We start from the raw sequence: 17,895 nt of genomic DNA on the forward strand, positions 1-17,895 counted from the left end.
ACAGTACTAAATAAAAAATAACATGCATTTTGTATGATCCCTCTTATTTTGTTACTGATATTTCACTGGTTTTGGCCATCCTTCTTCTTCTTCTTCTTCTTCTTCTTTGGCTGCTTAACGGCGGATGCGTTGGCCATCCTTCTGTTAGAATGTCTCACAAATGAATAGGTTGAATAGCTGTCAGCTGTTAAATTTAAGTACACAATTAGATAATACCAATTTAGGTCAACCTACCCAGCAATGCTTAATTTTGTTCAGTCTGTGGTGTAAAAAGGTCACATTAGCAATTAAAGAAAAAACACTTAAGCACAACATGGTCAGTGAACTATAGTGTCCTGCACCCACTAGTAAAAAAAAGATTACAAATTAATAAATAATTAATTCAAATAATTTTTGGTTTGACTGTATGTGTATATATATATACTGTATATATATATTGTTAATAAAATGTTTATTTTATTTCAGTAAAAGAGAGAGAGAGCGAGGGAGAGAGGGAGGGAGGGAGAGAAATTTCTTCATCCAGAATATAAGAGCGAGTGCCAAAGATTCTCTGTCTCTCTTTGCATTCATCTCAGCAACGACTACATTGGGAAATGGCCACTGCAGGGAAGGTTCGTAAACTTGTCTTTTAGTTTCTTTTCCTTTGTGCTGCAGAGCAGTTAATGCATTATTAATATGACTTCAGTCCCTTTATACCTTTACGCTCATTTCCATTGAGCTATTGATTAAGGAAAAATTTACAATGCAAATAGGCTACATCTGCAAATAAGATTCTATTTGATCATTTTAAGGCCAAAGTTTTAATAAGACTGTCATAAGACTGTTTTCGATGCTTTAAGCCAGGCTTAAGCCAAAAAAACTGGCTAAAATATGTAAGATCAATGCCTTGTATAAAATGCACATACAATTTAAAACTTGTGTATATGATATGCTGCCATGCAATATTGACTTGCTGCATTGCTAATAATAATAATACTGTGTATATAAAGAAATCCAGAAGAATAAAAAAAATAACATTATTTTTGAAAAGTATTTGGGGGAAATTCATATGTACATTTGTCACTTCAGTTTTACATGTGACATCTAAATCTCTTTATATAATAATAATAATAATATATATATATATATATATATATATATGAAGAGTTCAAATGCAAAAGCCTCTAAGTGCCATCTGAAATTTTCTTCTAGAATGATCATTTTTATCAAGCTCGTATATTTAAGTGCAGTAATTTCACTTAAATGACAATAGGTCATTTCATTGCCATTTAAGTGAAATTACTGAACTTAAATATATGAGCTTGATAAAAATGATCATTCTAGAAGAAAATTTCAGATGGCACTTAGAGGCTTTTACATCTGAACTCTTCATATATATATTAGTATAATATTTGACAGTTCTCTGCTAAAACTACAAAAATGTGCTCTGGCAATTTCATTGGGTTAATATTTATCTGCTATTGTGAAATCACAGATAATTGTGGCTCTAAAAACAGATGTTTCAATGTTTTTATTGGCTTAAGCCAAACAGCTGGACAACCTCCAACTACGGTTTGAGAGTGTAGATCATGCAAGTCCTCAAGTTCAGCAGTTATACAAACATCAGTAGTCAACCATTAAATATCTATAAAACATGCTGAACCGATCTCTTCTTTCTGCCAAAGGTGATCAAATGTCGGGCTGCCGTTGCCTGGGAGCCCAATGCTCCCCTGATGATGGAGGAAATAGAAGTCGCCCCACCTCAAGAAGGAGAAATACGAATCAAGGTGGGAAATGCCCCATGCAAGTTGTAAAATCAGTTAATACTGTGATATCATTAACTTTTTGATTAGAAAGTTTTTCTCCTATCTTGAAGGTTGTAGCTACAGGTGTGTGTCACACTGACCTCTACCACCTGTTTGAAGGGAAGGACAAGCGAGGTTTTCCCACAGTCCTGGGACATGAGGGCGCTGGTGTGGTGGAGAGTGTTGGACCTGGAGTCACTGATTTCAAACCAGGTCATTAACTAAAACTACATTTTAACAATGCCTATCCATGTATTTATCTCTCCTTTAAAGTCACCAGGAAATCAAAATTGACAATGCTTATTTTTGAGTGTTGCATTATTTATTATAAATGATTTATCCGTAGACACCATTATTATTACTTTTTAAATGCATATGCACTCTTCAGGGCGTCCGTCTCGGCGGAGGGTGCACTAAATATCCTCCGCAACTGACTGCATATAGCATTCAGATCTGCCTTTATTTGGGTAGTAACATCCACTTCCTACAATCTAATCAATTGGATCAGGAAAAAATCCAGTCTCGCCCTATACATTTTTTCTCATTCCAGAAGCCCTTCACTTGGTTATAGGCTACGTCACATTAGGAAAGTAAAGACTATCGCAACTTCCGTTTCATGACTACTTTAAAAGGATAGTTTACTCAAAATGAAACATCTGTGTCATCATTTAATCACCCTCATGTCTTCTGATTTGAATCTTTTCAATTAATCGTCTAACTGATTTGTTCAGTGCACTGAAACTCCCTAAAAATTCCCACAATGCACCGTGAAAACTAGGGAGTATATCGATACCTCTCTTTACCCTTAAGTTCTGAAGCACGAAACATAAATCACATGAGCCAACTCAGTACAACTAATGACTCGGTAGATGTTTAAAAAAAAACAAAAAAAAACGTAATAACTATTTAATTGCATTTTAGCATAAACATTCATCGCTAGGTATTGAACATAATCTAGCAAACATTTATAATTTATTTACAGCTGAAATGTTGCATGCATATGTAACAAGCAATGTATTTATCATTATGTACTTTAAATAACATAATAAAATAATGTCAGAAAGATATCAGTTCTGCTGTTGTTCATAAATGCCAGGAGTGATGGTCTACAATGGAAATCTGTCATCAGTGTCCCAATGTGTAGTGAGCCAGAGTCCTTATACTGTCCTTTACAGTGCCCGAGTTCATGTGCACGATATACTGATTCACTACCTAAGCTAGGGAGCTGATTGAGATGCACTCTTTATGCAAGTAAAATAAATGAATACATCTGTATATTGCGTTGAACAGGTGATAAGGTCATTCCACTCTTCATCTCTCAGTGTGGAGAATGCAGATTCTGCAAGTGTCCAAAAACAAACCTGTGTGACCGCAGCTGGTGAGAAACAAACACAAAACAACGTTTTACATATACTCAATATCTTGCTTTTTAGAAATTATTATTATTTTTCTCTGGCAGGACAAGTAATAATCACAACATCATGTCTGATCCCACAACACGTTTTACTTGCCGTGGTCAGTCCATCTTGCAGTTCATGGGCACCAGTACCTTCTCTGAGTACACCGTCATGAACCAGATTGCTGTGGCAAAGATTAATGATGATGCTCCACTCGACCGCGTGTGTCTGCTCGGCTGTGGCATCGCTACTGGTTATGGAGCTGCTGTCAACACAGCTGGGGTGTGTATAGATGTTGTGTGTATTCAAGAAGTGTTTGGATACTTAAGCCACACTTTACTGAATGTCTTTGCTTTATATAACAAAATGTTGAGTTCAAGGGTCATTCATTTTAAAGAAAAAGAGCACAAGCATACTTTAGGGAAAAACTGTTTATAAAGACAAACATTAAAAGTTAATGTCAGCTGTGATGATAAGATCTTTATTTTATACAACTGCAGTAATATTGAGTAATTTGGGCCTGGTTTCACAGACAGGGATTAGATTGAGATTAGATTAGATTAATTAAAAAAAACATTACTGGTTTTTAACGCTGGTCTTGAGACAAAATAATGGCACTGACATATTTTAAGATATGTCAGTGCAAGTTGCTTTAAGTTAAAACAGATCAAACATGCATTTTAGTCTGGGACTAGTCTGAAGCCTTATCTGTGAAACCAGGGGTTATAGATTTTAAACACAAGATTAAAATATTTACTTTAGATTTTAAGTTAATATTTAAATAATTTAACAACATATTCAAGAGCAAGGTTCACTGATGTCTGTTAATGGTCACATGGTCACGTGAAATGAAGGTAAACCGATAAAATACTTATTTTTTTTAGTGTTTTCAGTGGTGTTTTATTTTGAATGTTTTTATTTAAAAATTATTTATTGTCATTTTTATTTGAATGATTTAATAAATAATTAACAGGTCGTTAACTCACAACCCCCCATTCGCTCGCTAACGTCAGTGTATTACAGAATGAATTAGTGTGTTGGTTAAGTGAATAATTCAATGGCTCATTCATAAATGGCTCATTTCCATGGATGCACCCTCCAGAGGTCGCATTTGTCGGCCGCATAAATGAAAGCTTTATCTTCTAACACTATACATAAAATATAGGTGGATCTAAATCCAGATGATCACTTATATAAATAAAATATAGGTAAATCCAGATGATTACTTATATCATCATATCGCCCAGCCCTAAAAGTTTTTAAAGCACTAAGGCATTAAAGACATAACATTATATCATTCTGCTAAGCTGCTTGGAAAAGATGTGTATTGTGAAGAGCTAATAAATTTGACTTGACGCTTGGTTTTACTTCAAGAAGGGATAACATGACGAGAGCATTCTGGTGTATATTCTGGTTGTTTCAATATATTTTGTAGAGACTTTTAAAGTCATCTGGATAACTGTCAGCTGGTACCGTCATGCAGACAATACAGAGTTAAGAGCTGTAAACTGAATCTATTTAATTCTACTCAACTCCTGTGTGACTCCTATCTATTTTTCCTATCTAAACTTGCTTTTCTTAAACTGTTAAACCCTCTATAAAAAGGATTTGGACACTTTCTGTATACATATTTGCAAATTGCAACAACAAAAAAACAAGTTTGTAGATGCCAGTTTGTTTATCATCTAATGCAAATAAATTCATACATTTTAAGGGTGACTAAAGTGTCCAAATAATTTTTTTGTGGCTTGAAAAGTGAGGTGTATGTTAAGGTGCATTACAATAGTGATTTGTTTGTGTTTGTGTGAAGGTTACACCAGGCTCTGTGTGTGCAGTGTTTGGACTGGGTGCTGTAGGTCTGGCTGCAGTCATGGGCTGTAAAAACGCTGGAGCCTCTCGCATCTTTGCCGTGGATATTAATGAACAGAAGTTTGAGAAGGCAAAGGTCTTTGGTGCCACTGATTTTCTGAATCCAAAAGCGTATAATAAACCAATCTCTGAAGTACTGGCAGAAATGACCAATGGAGGAGTGGACTTCTCACTCGAGTGTGTGGGAAACACTGAAGTAATGGTAAGACCTCACCGACACTCTACTCTACAGTGTGTAAAAAGCTGCATTTATTTACTTATTTAAAAGCTTTCAGTACTTGCAATCTTTCTGTGTGTGAATTAATGCGTCTTTGACCTCAGAGGAGCGCACTGGAGTCGTGTGTTAAAGGCTGGGGTGTGAGTGTTATGGTTGGATGGACTGATGTGAAGGACTTTTCTGCACGACCAATTCAGCTCATATCTGGAAAAACCTGGAAAGGATCTCTGTTTGGTGGTAAGCAGGCTGTCAGTTAATGCTTTCTATGGCTTTCAGAGAAATCGAGTACATGCCTGTGCATACAGTACATTCATTTTTGTTTATGTAAAGGTTTTAAGAGCAAGGACTCTGTTCCAAAACTGGTTAAAGACTACATGTCCGGCAAAATAAAGCTTGACGAGTTTATAACACACAAAATGAGTCTGGAGCAGGTCAACGATGCCATCAATCTCATGAAGACTGGAGAATGGTACATTTTTCACTCTCATCTTTCTGTGTCTGAGCCTGAGGTTAATATTGGAAAAAAACATTTGTACAAACATAGTACTGACATTTGTTTTCTATCTTACAGCATTCGATCCATCCTGAATATATCCAAATGAGAAGCAAATCATCTTCACCCAATCATACTCTAGGCCACGGTTATATTTCCTTTATTCTCTTCTCCCTCTTTGCAATATTTGAGTAACAGCTGGGTAACCAGCTTCAAGTACGAGCTTCAAGGATTCTCTTTAATAGCATTTTCCAGCCCTCAGCTTTATGAAGTGAGTCACAAGTGCATGTAAACGTTAATGTTTAGCATCAAAAACTTCTATTCATCTGCAAGGCTAAATGGTTCTGAGAAGTTTGCAAGAATGTTATCTGTGGCAAATGAAAAAGAGACAAGCATGTAAATCATTTCAAGAGGTTTTGTATAACCAATTTATAATGCCGTCAAAATAGTTTATTTCTCTCCTCTAAGCCAGACTCTCCAGCATTTGTCTCGCTTACATATTAATCATGGGAATGTTGGGAAGCATCAAAATATTTACAGCTGCACCCTGCAGCTTGAACTCATAACCTGCTAAACTGATCCAAACACTGATACACAAGCATGTTAAATACTTTACATCATGTCTTTCTCAAATGATTTTTTCATATCTGTCTGTCTTGGGTGGTCAATTCAGTGTCAACTTGTAGAAACCATTTTTCCAGACTCTTCTAAAAATGTTTAAGACAACAAATTGATGGAAATAGATTGATTGCTCAGATCTTATGCAGACATGCTCAATGCCAGTTTATCATACTGAAACTATTTCTGAAAGGTTTAGATCAAACTGAAGGTATGAACCTAAAGTTAAATGATGTGAAAACCAGCAGCAATAATTCAATACACAAACTTCTTGGACGACACTAGAAACGTTTTTCAGTTTCTTTTGACTATATTTTATCTGACATTTTATGACTTCAATCCATTTTAATTTCTTTGCCAGGGATTCACCCTTCATTTTAAAAGGTTATATAATAGAGCAAAATAAAGAAGAAAATAAACTTCAATTCAGCTTGCAAACTGAAATGTATCTGCATCCAACCAACAAGTTTGCAACTGCTTTTCAGGCTTTTACATTGCTCTTTAAGTGGCAATGATCAGAAAATAATTAAACCATTTGTACTCAACCTAATGTTTCCTCTAGGTGTTCACAGGCACATTCTCACTCAAAGATCAATTTAATTGGACCTTATGAACACTGGAAGAAGTTCATGAAAAACATTTGTACAATGTTCAATAATGTTACAAGGCACTCTTTCAGCACTGAAGAGTTTTCATATATCAATCATAATTTGATAAGATTAAAGAATTAAATAAAAAGAATTTGTACCAAACAAACACATATAGCCAGGCATACAAACATACTGAAGCAAACTGAGACAGCAAACCTCACACAGCCGACACGTTTGATACTTTTAAGGTGATTAATTTGTGGATCCTCTGAGCAAATGCAACTGTTTTCACATATTAAAGGGTAACTTTAACTCTCGCCAAAATGCAACCTAGGGTCTTTTTGTTAATCTACCCGAGTCAAACTTTCGTGTAAAATCATAATTAGAATGGAAACGCCACTTTTAAGATTGACCGTATTTTCGTTTGCGGTCAAATTGCCTTTTGAATGGGAGCGCTTGGGGCACTTCTATGATAGCATCAAAAATCGCTATTTTCAAAACACTAAGAAGGCTCGACACAACATAAAACTGTGCTCAAAGTGTGTTCAGGGGACAGGCAGCTAGCGGATGGTGAGGAGATGTTTGCTGTATGTGACAAAAAATGTTTTGGCCTAAAATACGCGTGACATCGCTTAGAGCACCTTTAACTTTACCAAAGAAATGCTTAATACCAACCGAATAAGTTCATGATTCCCATCAATGTTCCACACACTGTTGGGAGCTGGTACACTGTAACGTCGGCGTCGGGCCGTCCTAAGACGTCCTTAAGTCTGTTAATTTCAAACCTGGATGAGACATTAGATGATAAAAATTTTCATATTTGCTACATTTCCTACTTTGTATACACAGTTGCCTGGATCTTATGTGTCCCAAGATCATCTTGTAGCCAGCATTGGGGTATCTGTGGTGTATTTCCGCCAATATTCTATCCAACTCCTCATTCGTAATGGAGGTGTACAAGTCACTTTTCCTAAAAACAAAGCATGTTTTAATCATAGTAAGGTATTACACAAAAGCTTTACATAATACAATTATATTAGAATATTTCAACAAATTCCGACTTCACTGCCCTTTAAAGCACTCACATACATTCGAGAGTTTCCCCCCTTCACATAACCCACTTAACTGTAGTAAATATCCAGCCTAACGTTTCTACATGCTGTATATAATACTATAAAGTCAGTCATGCGATTGACCGCGTGCAGGCCGTTCAAGGCATGGGAGGCTATTCTTTCTGGAAAAATTGACACAACATTTTCTTTTACATACCTTAAAGGTCCCGTTCTATGTGATCCCATGTTTCAAACTTTAGTTAGTGTGTAATGTTGTTGTTAGAGTATAAATAATATCTGTAAAATTATAAAGCTCAAAGTTCAATGCCAAGCGAGATATTTTATTTAACAGAAGTTGACTACAAAAAACGGCTGGATTGGACTACACCCCTCTACATCCTGCTTTAATGATGTCACTAGAACCGTAACCTCCGCCCACAGGAACACAGGCGTATTGATGGCGAAATGTCAACAGACGTGGTTGATGTTTATCTATAATCGGATACCGCAAAAGTTTAATTCGAAGTTGTTAGTTTGCTCTGTCCATTTCACCACGGACTGTTTTTCTAACCTGGAATAATATCAAGCAGACTTCTCTCAGCGTTTCATACTGACGAAGGGGACTATTTCAACTATATTCCAGCAAGCGGTAAGTATAGTGATTTAATATGGAAGTAGCGATCACTCTTCACATCGTTCGTTTCTCTTAGTAGGATGAAAATAATCTTACTTAAACTGTGATTAATATACAGAAAGCGATCAAAGAACAATCCCTTTCCAATCGCCCAAGCTGTCAATCACACAGCGCGAGTTTATCTGGACACTTGCCAAAACTCATTATGAAATCAATGAAGCTGTTACACTGCACAACGAATGAAATCATTAGTGAGTGCAGAAACTGCGTTGCAATGATAAGATCTTTCACGCGATCAACAGACTGTCATCTGCTCAGTGCTCATCACTGCAACCTTTTATGTGATGGTAATAGATCTAAATACTTAAAAAACTTCTCATGATTCGTTAATCCAGATAGCTGTAATAGTAAAAACGTATAATAGCTGTAATAGTAAAAGTTTTCCAGATAGTTCCACATGTAATGCCAGATATTTCATATGCAAGCATGTCAGCCAATCACAGCAGAGGGCGTTTACACTGAAGTCTCACAGCAGACACGCCCCTTCAAACAGAGTGTTCAAACCAGGGAATGAAATCAGGCTAGGAAATATGCCTTTTATTTCTAAATTATAACAATTTTTGATCTAAAAAACATACTAACATTATAAGGGCACCCCTGGAAACATTATAAAATAATAAAAATAATCCATGGAATGGGACCTTTAAACCATCATGTGAAGTTTTCGTCAGACTGTCCTTAACGACACACCGATACATCTCGCCGTCTCTTCTGCTGGTACATCCAACGACTGGTGTTGTTCAAGAATGCTTGGAAGTACAATAGCGTGACGGCTGCAACAGTCCGAGTCGTTGAATGACGTGCCTCATCAAACATAACCCAAATCCTTCCATTTTTTGTACAACCACAATATCCGCTGTGTTTGCAACATCTTCCCTCAACTGTGAAACTCTTCTATATACAAAATGATAATTGAGAGGAGAATTTCTTTCGCAGAAATCAGCTAAAGCTAACAAATCATCCACAATCCCTCTCCAGACACGTTCAGATTCACCGGACATTTTTGCGTTGCTCGAACTCGTCTTTGAACTCCCGCTGTAATGACGTATAGTTTCTCTAACTGTCCAATGACAGTGCGTGTTACATTTTCAAGTGGGAGAGACGATTTAGCGCTTCAAATTGAGGCGAAAGTTGATTGGTTGCTCCCACGTGTGTACTGTCCAATGGCATTTTTTTTAACTCGATTGACAAATGGATGAATAAAAGCATTTGGCAAAACGACAAAGAAAAGCATCTGGTAAATAGAGAGAGAAAAGGTTTGCCACATGCTTTTTAAAAAAAGCGATTTAACATGTGCATTTAAAATGTTTTATTAATGTGCTTTTTATTGTTTTGTTAATCTACGTTTAAAAACATGAATTAAATAAACTATTTTAAATGTGTCTATTTATTCATACATTTAAAATGTAAAAACACAAATCAAATAAATACCTTTAAAAATGTCTATTCATTTGTCCATTTAAAAGTGATTTATTTATATAAATTTTTATGTTTGAATTATTAAATTGATACATTGATTCTTCATTTTATTTTTAAGTGGCACTCCTGGTCCTCCATACCCCTAGTGATACTTCGAGCAAAGTTTCATGTTGTGTCGAGCCTTCTTAGTGTTTTAAAAATAGGGATTTTTGATGCTATCATAGAAGTGCCCGAAGCACTCCCATTCAAAATGCAATTTGACCGAACACGAAAATACGGTCAAACTTAAAAGTGGCGTTTCCATTCTAATTATGATTTTAAACGAAAGTTTGCCTCAGGTAGATTAACAAAAAGACCCTAGGTTGCATTTTGACGAGAGTTACCCTTTAATGGACATTAAAAAAAATCCACAAGAACTGTATCACAGATGCTTGCTTTGGAGTTGCCACACCTCATAGTCCGACTCCTCATCAGTGTTGGGGGGTAATGCATTACAAGTAACAAAATGAGTTACGTAATCTGATTACTTTTTTCAAGTAAATGATAGAGTTAAGCATTACTTTTAAATTTACAACAAAATATCTGAGTTACTTTTTCAAATAAGTAACGCAAGTTACTTTGTTTTCCCATTTATTAACTGACACCTCTCCTGACCCGGGAGTAAGTGCAGAGGTGTTGTGTTTGTGGTTTAAACATGATGGTTATTGTAGTTCTAGACTAAATCTGAACATGTATTTACTCATCTCATTTGCACAAAAACAGATTCAGTACTCCTCAAAATGAATAAAAACAGTAAAATGCAAACTCAGAATATTACACAAACCTGCAATAATTAAATGTTAACACAAATACACTTTATGTAGACCTATTTAATCTAGCTTCATTAACTAATGTCTTTGCTGCTGACCTTCAATGATCCAATTCAACCATAAGCAAAAATGACTTTAGATAAACATTACATTTGTGTTTCATTTTATTTATTTATTTTTGCTGAAGAGTGTTAATTCAGCTTTCTTCTCTCTTCTTCTGCGATCCAGAATGGCAGCACAGCTGAAAGGTTTGTTCTCTATACTGTACAAACATGAATTTGCATTTCCTCCATCCTGTGAATGATGTGTATTTGCCAAAAATAGAACTAAACAAACAATCAAGGCCAGCCCAGGTGAGAAAAAAGTAACGCAATGTACTGAAACAATGTTTCTAGTTATGCAATATTGTAACACATTGCTTTTAAAACTTTCCCCAGCACTGCTTTTTCACCACATAAAGACATTTGATAAAACAAGGACAGTGCAAGCTTGTGCAAGTCTGCCCTCTAAAGGTCATTAGTGTACATCACATCAGACAAATATATTATAGTAGTGTACACCAGAAAGGTCTTCAACACTGCTGCTGGGGACCCATGCTGTGACTCAGTCAGCTCCCATAGCTTCCAAGGTTGTGAATGATTAAAGAATGGTTTGTATTTATATAAAAAAAAAACATCTAGGCCTATCACGTGTCATTATGTTTATTGAGTTGGCTCACGTGATTTATGTTTCGTACTGTTCAGAACTTCCGTTTCTGTCTCTCTTTGCACAGCACTCAAATGGCCACTGCAGGGAAGGTTCGTAAACTTGTCTTTTAGTTTCTTTTCCTTTGTGCTGCAGAGCAGTTAATGCATTATTAATATGACTTCAGTCCCTTTACCTTTACGCTCATTTCCATTTACTACATAGCCTACAAAGCAAAGACATCTACAGTTAAGTTTAATTTGTATTCTCTCTGATCAGTTTAATGCAATAATAAAAATGATGATGATAATATAAGACTCATAAGACAGTTACGGATGCTTTGAGTTATCCAGTGTAACACAAAGATTGTTTTTTTTTAGCTATAACTAAACTAATAACTTTTAGCAATAACAAAAAAAAAAGTTAAAGTGATGAAAAATGAAAATGTGTTATTACAATGCACAAATGACTTGCTGCACTGCTTTACTAACTATAATGCAATATGACGACTTACTCTTCATATTAAGACTAAATAATATAAAGGTTACATAAAGCGCACAAATTCCACAAAAGTGCGAGGTGACAATAGTACATAATTATTAGTCTAATTCTCTCTCTCTATACATATATATATATATATATATATATATATATATGCAATTCTCCCAGTTTTCTCCCTGTGTTTTTGCAGTTTCATTGAGTTAATATTTATCTTTAGTGATAGTGAAATCACAGATAGTTGTGGCTCTATGCTTCCATTGGCTGGACAACCTTCAACCACAGTTAGAGAGCAGAGATCATGCAACCGCTCAAGTTGTATAAAGTCAACTACATAAAATATGATGAACCAATTCCATCTGTGTGCCAAAGGTGATCAAATGTCGGGCTGCCATTGCCTGGGAGCCCAATTCTCCCCTGGTAATAGAGGAAATAGAAGTCGCACCACCTCAAGAAGGAGAAATACGAATCAAGGTGGGAAATGCCCCATGAAAGATGTCACAAACTAATTTTAAAAGATGCTGTTCATTTGTCAATAAACAAACAAAGATTTTCCCCATCACGTAGATTGTAGCTTCAAGTCTGTGTCACACTGACCTCTACCACCTGTTTGAGGCGAAGGACAAGCAAGGTTTTCCCACTGTCTTGGGACATGAGGCTGCTGGTGTGGTGGAGAGTGTTGGACCTGGAGTCACTGATTTCAAACCAGGTCACAAAATAAAACATCATCTCTAGGCATAGCTCAACCATAAATGAAAGTTCTGTCATCATTTACTCATCCTCATTACTTTCTTCAGAGTAGACAAAAGGAGCATTTTTTAATTATCTACTACTTTTTCCATGCAATTACAGGGACTGAGGACCGAATAAGTATAATAAAAGTAATACATGTGACTTCCAAGTACCTGAAGCCATATAGCTTTGAGGTTTCACTGATTATTCACTGATATTATTTGCCTCCATGAGCCTGTAGTTGCTGTGACTGATCATTGAGTCAGTGAAAATAAGTTTCTCGCATTGAATAGCCTTCATTTCTCAGCACAACAATAAACTGACGTATTTTCAAAGAAAGTTCTTTATTTCCATTTTGAGTCTGTAATCAAACCCATAACTCCTGTCCTGATGCACCAAAGACTCAGCTAATCTAAAGATGGCCACTTTTATTGCTTCCTTAATCAGTGCAACAGTTTACAGCTGTGCTAACACAACTGCAAAAGGGTTTTCTAATGATCAATTAGCCTTTTAAAAATGATTAACTTGGATTAGCAAATATAACATGAGATAGGGTAGCCTACGTTTACACGACGCGGATCTGCGAAAACGACAAAAAAACGCTGTATTGCTGCCAGGCCATATGAATGGCGATGAAACACTATAGGCCTATTGATTGAACAAAAACGTGAATCTCTGAAAACGAAGACGTCAAGCACATGTATTAAACGTGCATGACGTCTTCGTTTTCAGATTCACGTTTTTGTTGTTTACACAGAGACCGTTTTCAAACTTAGTTTAAACTTAGTTGCACTTAGTTTGAAACCCGTTTTTTAAAAGTTTGCTTTTTCAGGCACCCAAAAAGTTTTACGTTGTTAGTAGAAAACGGTGTTGTGTAGCCCCTTAAACACATGAATTCTGTGTAACAGTAGATTTTTCTTTCAAAATCAGCTGTTTCCAGCTACAATTATCATTCACAATATTATCAATGTCTGCACTGTACTTGTGATTGATTAATTAGAAGTTTTTGTAATGGATCAATCTTTGTTTTTCTAAGAAAAACAAGGAAAATTTCAAGTGATCCGAAACATTTGAAAGGCAGTAGGCTTTCTTTCTTTTTTTTTAGGCTTTCAGCAGTACTTTTTTTTTAATGAAAAACTTTCTGACGTTTCCGACTAAAACTAAAGCTGAAATAAATTAAAGATAAATAAAAATCAATTAAACAATGTATAATGACAAACGCATAACAAAATTACTAAAAATTAAAATATTAATAAATTATATAGGCTAATAGTAGCCTATATAAATAATACTAAATAAAATAACATCTTTAAACTTTTGAGTGTAAATATATGCTCATTATATGCTCAAAAATATGTATATTGCTGTAACCTAAAAATATATCTGTGTATTGTGTTGAACAGGTGATAAGGTCATTCCATTCTCAGTCTCTCAGTGTGGACAATGCAGATTCTGCAAGTGTCCAAAAACAAACCTGTGCGACCGCAACTGGTGAGAAACAAACACAAAACAACGTTTCACATATACTCAATTTCTTGCTTTTTAGAAGAAAAATAAAATAAAATTCTCTGGCAGGACAAGTAATTATCACGACAGAACAATTAACGTTAACAACAAATTGTCACATATTTCATAGTTTTTTAAAGCTTACAAAGTTTCTTTCTTTTTTTTGACAGGATAGATAAATATGTTGATTTTATGTCATATCCCACAACACGTTTTACTTGCCGTGGTCAGCCCATCTTGCAGTTCGCAAGCACTGGTACTTTCTCTGAATACATCGTCATGAACCAGATTGCTGTGGCAAAGATTCATGATGATGCTCCACTCGACCGCACGTGTCTGCTCGGCTGTGGCATCGCTACTGGTTATGGAGCTGCTGTCAACACAGCTGGGGTGTGTATAGAGACTCAAGATGCATTTGTACACTTACCATTTTTGATGTGTAAAAGAAAACCATTCCAAACAAAGCAAAAGCAGAATCAACAGTTGTTAGTGTATGAGAAACACACATTGTGTGTTCATTAATTAATTAATCAATGTTTGAGTGAATCAGATATGTGGATGATTCATGATTCATCCCCACATCCGAATATGGTTAGTTCCTTACTAAATATTATGCAAAAAGCTGTAGGCTACATGAAATGAGTAACATGTCCTAATAAACAGTATTCATAAACAAAAGGGGGAAAATACCTGCATGACCTAGGGCCTAGGCTACTTCCAACAGGATTCTAAAGTGCACATCCATTGTGATATTTTTTTACTGAAAAAAAAACCCTTAAAAAAAAAAAAATTTCCAGAAGCCTATATTTCCTGTTAAGTTTATGGACATTTCCTTCAACACACTGCAATGTGTAACATGAGTAAAATCTGTGAAAAATCAATAGGCCAACAGAAAATTCCTTTATTTTAACATGGTACACTGGAACATATTTTAGAGTGAAGATATCTAGTTGTATTAGAAGAATTTAAAATAATTAAAAGAAGAGAAATCAATAACAGTATCTCCCCAGACCAGTAGGCTAATTTAAGGTATCCAATATAACTTTTGGCCCTCTAGCGGTCAAAAAACAAAACTGCATGCATTTTGCGGGGAAAAAAAACATTGTTGTGCTTCAGCTCTCTGGATGAATATGATTCTTTCTCATAACTAAAAAAAGAGAGAGATTATCCTACTGCTCATAAAACATTTACTATTAGGTTTAAGAGATATAACCAGTTAAGATGGAAAGGATCTCGAGCTGACTAGCTGAAGCTATAGTCTACCCATTAATAGACACGGTACTTCCTTGAAAATAAATTCCAGCACAGCGCAACAACCATAATGAAATGATCAATTCACAATAGATCATGCTTTACAATGAACTGTTAGACATGTAAATTTATCGGTTCAATAAAATACCTTATCTGTTGAGTAATAAAAGAGGTGAGAGGATTCCCAGAGGATTGAGATTTAGCGTGCTCCATATTATAAACCTTCCTTGTGGTTTAAATTTATTGTGACCATATAAATGCCTCATTAGCAGCTGTTTCTATGGGCAGCTATACGTAAGCCATCCGCCATATTGGAACGGTCAAAGCCGGTCCATGAACATTCAAAAACAAGTTGACAGTGTCTGCAACCGTAGTTAGACATGTATGAATATATCAGCAATAAACTTCAGCAGATGATTTTGCTAAACTAACACAATACAAGACAAAGGTCTTAGCTAACACGACATTTAAAGGTTACCATAGTAAAAGTAAAAACATTAAAAAGCACCGTAGTAAAAACTTGTTAATAGGGGTGTAACGATTCGTTTTAACAACGATTCGATTCGTATCGCGATTCGTGGTTGTCGATACGATTCAAGGACGATGTTGGTTCATTTAGAACGATCCGATCCGAAACGATTCAGTGACCTGAAATCGATTCAGTGACTTTTTAGCCAAAAATTCTTGTAAGGGAATCAGGTATCAATTAATTATGGATATAAACAAACAAGTAAACAACAATTAATGTCAAATGCATTCACATTTTATTTGAATAAAGTAGGACTGCACGATTATGACAAAAATCATAATTGTCGATTATTCCCTTGATATTGTAATTGTGATTAATTACGATTATCACAACATTGAATGATGTTTTGAATAGTTTGGCCATGGGACCCACATTTCCCCATGGTCATCAAGCCGCGACCCACCTTTTTAGGAATTATATAGGCCTATTATAATACATTTGTTTACACAAAAATTGTTGACAATTGTTGACAAGTTCTGTCCCCCTGTCATGCATGTCAGCATGTCGTCACTCATAGTAACAATCAGCATTGCGCAGCTTCTGGTTGTGAAACCGCAGAGATTTCAATTCTTAAAGAAATGAGACAACCTTACACAGTAGAGAATGTGTTGTTTGTCCTAATAGTTTTATTTATTTATTATTATTATTTAGTTGTGGCTTGAATAGTAAGGTGTATGTTGAGGTGCATTACAATAGTGATTTGTTTGTGTTTGTGTGAAGGTTACACCAGGCTCTGTGTGTGCAGTGTTTGGACTGGGTGCTGTAGGTCTGGCTGCAGTCATGGGCTGTAAAAACGCTGGAGCCTCTCGCATCTTTGCCGTGGATATTAATGAACAGAAGTTTGAGAAGGCAAAGGTCTTTGGTGCCACTGATTTTCTGAATCCAAAAGCGTATAATAAACCAATCTCTGAGGTACTGGCAGAAATGACCAATGGAGGAGTGGATTTCTCACTCGAGTGTGTGGGAAACACTGAAGTAATGGTAAGACCTCACCGACACTCTACTCTACAGTGTGTAAAAAGCTGCATTTATTTACTTATTTAAAAGCTTTCAGTACTTGCAATCTTTCTGTGTGTGAATTAATGCGTTTTTGACCTCAGAGGAGCGCACTGGAGTCGTGTGTTAAAGGCTGGGGTGTGAGTGTTATGGTTGGCTATACTGATGCAGACTTTTCTGCAAAACCAATTCAGCTCATATCTGGGAAAACCTGGAAGGGAACTCTATTAGGAGGTAAACCAGCTGTCAGGTAATGCTTTCTATGGCTTTCAGAGTATATGCATTTGCATGGATTCATTTCTGTTTATGTGAATAAGGTTTTAAGGTCAAGGACTCTATTCCAAAACTGGTTCAAGACTACATGTCCGGCAAAATAAAGCTTGACGAGTTTATAACACACAAAATGGATCTGGATGAGATCAATGATGCCATCAACCTCATGAAAACTGGACAATGGTATATTTCTCACCTTTTTTGTTTCTCAAGTTAATCCTGTCGAAGTTTTAACAATTTTTTCTATCTTACAGCATTCGATGTATACTGAATATATCCAAATGAGAAGCAAATTATCTTCACCCAACTTCTACACCACAGTTTAAGACAGATGGGAATGCACTGCACAGACTTAAAGCAGACAACCTTAATACTAGTTTAATTTTCCTGTATTTCTGAAAGGTGTGGACCTAAAATGATGGATTGAATCTTGTACTCCAGTTCTGCATGGCAAGGAATTTAATTGTTTCACCAAAAGCAACAA

The 17,895-nt window shown here is 35.8% G+C and overlaps 2 protein-coding genes across 2 annotated transcripts; both read left to right on the forward strand.

The window, feature by feature from the left end:
* Positions 1–472: 472 nt before the first annotated feature.
* Positions 473–6,269, forward strand: LOC311279947 (alcohol dehydrogenase 1-like). Its single transcript, XM_084391778.1, has 9 exons — positions 473–611; positions 1,665–1,766; positions 1,856–1,997; positions 3,075–3,162; positions 3,244–3,463; positions 4,992–5,252; positions 5,372–5,504; positions 5,598–5,736; positions 5,839–6,269. Exons 1-9 carry the CDS (start codon positions 594–596, stop codon positions 5,867–5,869), a joined length of 1,134 nt encoding a protein of 377 aa, XP_084247904.1. The 5' UTR covers positions 473–593; the 3' UTR covers positions 5,870–6,269.
* A 5,408-nt stretch (positions 6,270–11,677) lies between these two features.
* LOC311279946 (alcohol dehydrogenase 1-like) lies at positions 11,678–17,889 on the forward strand. Its single transcript, XM_084391777.1, has 9 exons — positions 11,678–11,739; positions 12,497–12,598; positions 12,692–12,833; positions 14,260–14,347; positions 14,533–14,752; positions 16,863–17,123; positions 17,243–17,372; positions 17,456–17,594; positions 17,666–17,889. Exons 1-9 carry the CDS (start codon positions 11,722–11,724, stop codon positions 17,694–17,696), a joined length of 1,131 nt encoding a protein of 376 aa, XP_084247903.1. The 5' UTR covers positions 11,678–11,721; the 3' UTR covers positions 17,697–17,889.
* The last annotated feature ends 6 nt before the right edge of the window (positions 17,890–17,895 follow it).

This window comes from Rutilus rutilus, assembly GCF_951802725.1.
Source record: "Rutilus rutilus genome assembly, chromosome: 20".
NCBI classification, from domain to species: domain Eukaryota; kingdom Metazoa; phylum Chordata; class Actinopteri; order Cypriniformes; family Leuciscidae; genus Rutilus; species Rutilus rutilus.